General features: G+C 61.5%; 1 protein-coding gene across 1 annotated transcript; it reads left to right on the forward strand.

The window, feature by feature from the left end:
• Positions 1-3,547: 3,547 nt before the first annotated feature.
• Positions 3,548-6,483, forward strand: TMEM151A (transmembrane protein 151A). Its single transcript, XM_065408732.1, has 2 exons — positions 3,548-3,607; positions 5,167-6,483. Exons 1-2 carry the CDS (start codon positions 3,548-3,550, stop codon positions 6,481-6,483), a joined length of 1,377 nt encoding a protein of 458 aa, XP_065264804.1.
• Positions 6,484-6,862: the final 379 nt, after the last annotated feature.

Here is a 6,862-nt window from a genome sequence, read left to right on the forward strand (position 1 = left end):
ACATATAGACTGTGATCAAGCCGCCTCTTAACCTGCTCTTTGTTAAGGTAAGCGGATTCAGCTTCTGAAGTCTCATATAAGGCACATTTTCCAATTCTTTAATCATTCTTGTGGCTCTACCCTGACCCCTCTCCAATTTATCAACATGATTCTTCTTGAATTGTGAACACCACAACTGGACACAGGATTCCAGCTGTGGTCGCACCTCTGCCACGTACAGAGGCAACAGAACCTCTCCTCTACCTGAGATTCCCTTGTTTGTGCATCAAAGGATTGCATCACACTGGGAGCTTATGTTCAGCTGCTTATCCACTATGACCACCAAGGCTTTTTTCAGAGTTAACAGCTACCTCCTCCTGCCCCCGAGACTGCTCTACATCCCGCAGCTCTGTCAGGGGCACCTGCACAGCCAGGAAAATACCAGGCATATGAGTGCACGCCTCCCCTACACAATACCCTGGGGAAGGTGCACTCAGCTACTGGCCAGTAGCAATTGGTGTGAGGATCCTGATGTAATTGTGGGGTCCCAGCCAGGGGAATTGGAACAATAAATACACAGAGAAGCGGAGGAGCCTGAGGCAGCCACCAATGGAGTTTTTGCTGGCCACAGATGTGGGGGATGGGGAGAGTTCATATCTGAATAACAATCTAGCACATTTTTTAAAAACAGAGCCTGCAGGAATTAGTCAAATCCCATGGATCCCTGGGAGACTAAGCCCATTGGGCCCCATCTGCACCCCAAAGCACACCCCCACTTTGGGCCACTGACTCCAATTGCAGGTGAAGTTGTTCGCTACTGGGAGCAGATTCTCAGTGGGTGAAAGTCATCCCAACACTGGTGACTTCAGTGGAGCCTGGTCAGTTTCCACGTGCTGAGAGCCTGACCCAAAGGGGTCTATTTAAAGTGCCAGTTCCTGGCGTCCCAAGATTACAGGGTTTTGAGTAAAGTGACCTGCTTAACTCACCATCCCTTTTGGACCAGCTGAACCTTCGCCTAATAGCAGGCATGACTCCACAAGGCCTGGCCGGAGAGCCCTGACCCCAGTGCAGGCTGGGGGCTGCATTCAGGATTGCAGGGACTCATGAGTGCTGGTGAAAATCAGCTGAGCAGAAGCGTCCAGTGCCATCCATGCTGTTGCTATGAGGGTGAATGTGATCCTGGCATGTCTGAGGGACATGGAGCAGGAGCTGGGAGGTGAAATCCCCTCTGCACGCAGCATTGGTGAGACCGAGACTGGAGCTTGCACCCACATCCAGTTACCACTCTTCCATAGGCTGGTGACAAATCAAGGGGAGCCTCAGAGAAGAAGCACAAGAAGGATCCGAGGCCTGGAGGACCTGCCTTGCAAGGAGAGGCTGATGGAGCTGCATTTAGTTTATCCCAGAGAAGGTCCCAAAGGGGCTCAATCCTGACCTTTCAGTACCTCCACAGGGAGATTTCTTGAAGCTGGGGGCTCATTAATGTCACAGACAAAAGCTGAGCAAGAGCCAAAGGCTGGGAGCCAACGCCCGACACATTTAGCCTGGAACGGAGGGACGCATGTTCAACAGGGAGAGGGGACTCACCCTTGGCACAACTGCCTCAGGGCTGGGGGAAGGGGGTTCTCCATCAAGTGGGGTCTTTCAATCCAAACTGGGTGTCTCTCTAAAAGCTCAACTCCAGCTTAGCCAGCAGCTCTGGGCGGGGTGCAGGAATCCGTGTGGGGAAGTACCCAGCTTGAGTGATGCAGGAGTCAGAATGGAGGATCAGAACAGGGCCTTCTGGCCTTTGAATCTCCCATCCATAAATCCTCTGGCAGGGAGTTCCGCAGCTCACCTACCGACTCTCATGCCAGTCTCCAGGGAATCTAGTTCTTTGCACATTGCACAAGGAAGTCTTGCATGCTGCACACGTTCTCTGAGATAGGGGCTCCCTTGCCTGGGCATTGCCCCCTTGTCCTGGATCCATGGGAGCTGTAGGGAGAGATGGAGAGGAGGTCTGCGGGGAGGGCAATGGAGCCAATCTCACTTCTCTTACCTGATCAATGGAGTCCATGGGCAGTTAGGACCAGCCATTCTGCCAGGGGCATTGGGGGGACTGAATTCCTATGGACATTTGGGGGTCTGTCCCTTAGGACTAAGGCACTTCCTCCAAATGTGGGTCCCAGCAGCTTGGCGATGACAGACTCACTAGCTAGTGAGGATGGAAGTGGTGGTGGATGTTCTGGAGGAGCCCCCTAAATCTTAGGGACCATCTCCAAAATGCAACATGGGGGTGGGGGGGGGGAAGGAGGCACAGACGGACTTTGGCAACACAGAGCTGAGACACCTTGCACTCTTAAGGGGAGTGGGGGTTGTAGGCACTGAGGGGGGGGCAGGGAGGCACTGGGGATGGTGCCAGGGGGTGCAGGTTGATAGGAGTAGGAGGCACAGTTTGGGGTGGGGGTTGCAGGATGGCACTTGGGCTGGGGGCAGAGGGTCAATTAGAAGCATGATATGTGGGTTGTACCGTGGAGGTGAGGAGTAGGGCCGCCGAGAGCGGGTTCGGGCCCCGGTGAAAATTATTTTTCGGGCCCCCCAGCAAGGGCGGACCGGCTAAACAGGGCCAACAAGGGGGGGGGAGCCGGGCCCCGGTAATTTGTACCGGCTTTCCCCCCCCCCCCCGTCGGCCCTGGTGAGGAGTGGGGGTCAGGGGGCACATGCAGGTAGGATGTGCGGATAGCACTGGGGCACAGGGCATAGGGAGTACAGTGGAGGCACAGGAGGTGTGGGTCACACTGGGGGTGAGGAGTGGGGGTTCAGGGGGAACATGCAAGTAGGATGAGTAGGTAGCACTGTGGCATAAGGGGTGCAGTACAGGGACAGGAGGGGTTAGGGGGTGGGACAGGGTGGCACTGGGGTTGCAGGGGCCCTGGGGTGGGTGATAGCGGGGGATAAAGGTGGGGCAGAAGGAGAGAGGGGATCACAGGAGCGGGGATGTCAGGAGGCATAAGGGCACCCAGGGCACGGGTGACTGAGAGCAGGGTGTGCCTGTGTGTGTGTGTGTGTGTGTGGTGGGAGCACACGGGCTCTGGGGCACAGGGATGCAGTGTAGGGTGGGTGGCACCAGGGGATGGGGCAGAGGGAGGAAGGGGGCAGAGGAGTGCAGGAATGTGAGGGGTGGGGGCACAGGAGACCCCTGGGGGGCAGGGGACAGCAGGGCCCTGGGTTGGTGGCAGGGGAGGTGGATGCACTGGAGCGCGGGGGAGAGGCTCTGCGATGGGTGGAAGAGATGGGGCGCCTGGGCGCACAGGAGTAGGGGTGCGGAACCGGGGGCGATGCTGTAGCGGGGCGCAGTGCTGGGCAGGGGAAGCTGGGCACCGGGACAGGAGGGAGGCTTCGGGAGGCGGCCCCGGCGCCGCGGGCAGGGCCCCGCCGGGGGAGGCGGAGCAGGCGCACGGAGCAATCGGAGCGGGGCGCAGAAGATGCACCAGGCAGGGAGGCGGCTCTGCGCTCGGGCCGGGGGGCGCTGGGTCTGACCCCGCCATGGTGCCCGCGATCCCGGCTGCCGCAGCCCCCAGCAACAGCCATGCTCGGCGAGGGGGCGCTGCCCAGCCCGCCCCCCGCGGGGGACCCGCACCGGGAGGAGGTGAGCGCTGGGCCCGATCCTGGACCCCCCATGCGCAAGGGGTGGGGTGCTCTCCCCCCAGGGGCTGGTCGGGGGGGGCGCTGCTCTCCCCTGTCGCGTTTGCACCCCCCCGCGCCGGACAGTCGGGCAGGGCGTGGGGGTGTTTGTGTGTGAGTTGGGGGGTGCGTGGGGGATGGGAGGTGCGGGCTGGGGGTATGGGGAGACAGGCGGGGTTGGGGTGTAAGGGGCTGTTGACGTGGGGGTCACGGCGATTCCCCCGCTCCGTCCCCCCGGCATTTCGGTAACTCTCGTTACAATGTGGAGGGACGATGCACCGGAATCACCGGAGCTGGATCGGGACTGGGGGGGGCCGTTGGCCCGGGGGGGGTGGTTTGCTGTCGGGCCCGTCGCGGGGAGGCGGGTCGGGTGCCGGGCTCTGCATTGCAGCAGAGCGGCTGGGGCTGGGTGTGTGTGTGGGAGGAACCGTGAGGGGCTCGATCGGGACAAAGGCCGGGGGAGGGGGGAGGGCTTGCTGGGGCTGGAATCCCCCGGGCCCAGGGTGGGGTGGAGAGCGCTTGTTTTCTCCGTCCCCCTCCCCCCCCCCCCAGTGCTGCAGGGAACACGCCTGGGTGTGGGTGTGGGTGTGGGGTCGCAGAGGCAGGAGGAGGCGTGCAGGGCAGTCCTGCTTTGGCTGGTTCTGCGCAGTTTCGATCCCTGACCCTCCCCCCAGCACATCCGTGGGTCCACCCTCCATTCCCAGCTCTGGGAGGTTGTGGGGTCCAGTGGCAGGGAATAGGGGCGGGGGTGTTGGCAGCCCCATGGGTTCTGTTCTCAACTCCAGGAGAGGCCTGGGGTCTAAAGCAGGAAAGGGTAGGAACCAGGACTCTTGGGTTCTGGCCTTGGGCCTGGGAGGCAAGTGGGGTCTAGGCAGTTGGAGGTGAGCAGGGATCCAGGACTCCTGGGCTCTAGTCCCAGGTCAGGGTGGGATGGGATCTAATGGTCCAAAGCAGTGGGGGTGGGAGCCAGGACTCGGGGTGCTATACCCAGCTCTGGGACGGGGGACAGGGGGTAAGGTCTGGTGGTTCGTCCCTGAGCCTTCCCATCCCCCAGTGAGCTCATTGGTGCTGATGCATCTGCATCCCTAGCCCTGCCCTGCGTCTGGGAGTCCATTTGTTTTTGGCGCTTTGCCTGGGGCCCACGAGACGCTGTTGAGGTGGAAGGAGGGTGGGGGCAGATTAGATGCTGGCTGCAGGCACAGCTGGGACTTGTGCCAGAGGGGCCACCCCCTTTCCAGGCAATAGCCTGCTCACGTGCGTTCTGATTGGTTACTGCTGCCTGGCCTGGGCCAGCCGTTTTGATAGTTGGAGTTTGGAGGGCAGGGGATGGGACATGGGGCCTTTCCTCTCCAGGGGGCAGCAGCTCTGATCTGCCTCAGGGGGGACTGGCAGGCTTGGGAGGAAAGGAAATGGGACCTTTCCCCTTTGTGGGGCATTGGCTCTGATCCAGCCTCAGGGCAAGGGGACAGGGAAAGGGCCACAGGGTCTTTCCCCACTAACTGTGTTTCTCTCTCCCTGGAGCAGCAGCGCCCCCTCAAGCAGTCGCTGAGCAGCTCCCTGTGGCGGGAGTCACACTGGCGGTGCCTCCTGCTCACCTTGCTGATGTATGGTTGCTTTGGTGCCGTGGCCTGGTGCCACCTCTCCACCGTTACCCGCCTGGCCTTTGATGGGGCATCCCGGGGAACCTCCACTATCTATCACGCCAGCCCCTGCTCAGACGGCTATCTCTACATCCCGCTGGCCTTCCTGGCCATGCTCTACCTGCTCTACCTGGTAGAGTGCTGGCATCGCTTTGCCCAGGCCCGGCGCCAGCCCCGGGCCAGCACTGCCAGCGTGCACCAGCTGGTGCAGCACATGCAGCAGGCAGCGCCTTGTGTGTGGTGGAAGGCGGTGAGCTACCACTACATCCGTCGGACGCGCCAGGTGACCCGCTATCGCAATGGCGATGCCTACACCACCACGCAGGTGTACCATGAGCGGGTCAACACCCACGTAGCTGAGAGCCACTTTGACTACACGGCCCACGGCGTGCGTGACGTCTCCAAGGAGCTGCTGGGCCTGGCTGAGCATCCGGCCACGCGCCTGCGCTTCACCAAGTGCTTCAGTTTTGCCAGCGCTCGGGCCGAGGCTGCCTACCTGGCGCAGCGGGCACGCTTCTTCGGCCAGAACGAGGGGCTGGACGACTACCTGGAGGCACGAGAGGGCATGCGGCTCCAGGATGTCAACTTCCAGGAGCAGCTGATGGTCTTCCCTGAGCCAGGGCGCCCTCCCTGGTTCGCCCGGCGCTGGGCCTTCTGGGCAGCCTCGCTGGCGCTTCTGTCCTGGCCGCTACGGGTGCTAGCCGGGTACCGCACAGCCAATGTGCACTACCACGTGGAGAAGCTCTTTGGTACTGAGGATGGGCCCGGCTCCCAGGAGCTCTCTGGCTATGGGCGCCCCATCCCACGTGTGGCCACGGTGGACATGACAGAGCTGGAGTGGCACATCTGCTCCAACCGCCAGCTGGTGCCCAGCTACTCAGAGGCGGTGCTGATGGATGCTGCCATGGCAGGCAGTGCCTACCTGCGGGGCTGGCAGCGCTGCCGTCGTACGCTGAGCAGCAACTCGCTCCCCTCTTGCAGCACCCGGGCCCTCTATGCCCGCCTGCCCTTCAGCCGCAGCCGCTTCTCGCTGGGCCGGAGCATCTTCCGCAGCCTGAGTGGGGGCGGGACAGAGAGGCAGCCCCTGGGGAATCCACCCTGCTACCACGACGCCCTCTACTTTCCGGTGATCATCATGCGCAGTGGGGAGACGTGTCCCCCACAGGGCACCCCGGGCACAGCGGCTGGGACGCCTCTCTGAACTCAGAGCACAGCCAGGAGCATGGATGGATGCCCAGAGACAGGAAAAAAACAACTAAGCTACCCCCGGGGAACAATTGAGCCTCCTTCCCCTACCCTGGGGACCCCAGTGCTTGTGGCACACAGGCCCTGGCTGAGTTAGAACAAGGGGAGCCACTTCACAGCAAAACCAGTGTGTGCTCTCAGCTCCCCAGGTGTAGATCCAGTCACCCACTGAGGGCTACGGGGTCAGGGCTGGATTCTGATCTCAGCTCCTGTGGGTGGAATTGGATTCCAGAGGTTAGACTGAGCCCAGGGCTGGGATAGGGACATTGACAGACCTGTGCAAAGGGGGAGCCTGGGGAAGGCTGCCTCCTGCCCTAGGTGTGCCAGATGTGCAG

The sequence above is a fragment of the Emys orbicularis genome, chromosome 7 (assembly GCF_028017835.1).
Source record: "Emys orbicularis isolate rEmyOrb1 chromosome 7, rEmyOrb1.hap1, whole genome shotgun sequence".
Classification (NCBI taxonomy): domain Eukaryota; kingdom Metazoa; phylum Chordata; order Testudines; family Emydidae; genus Emys; species Emys orbicularis.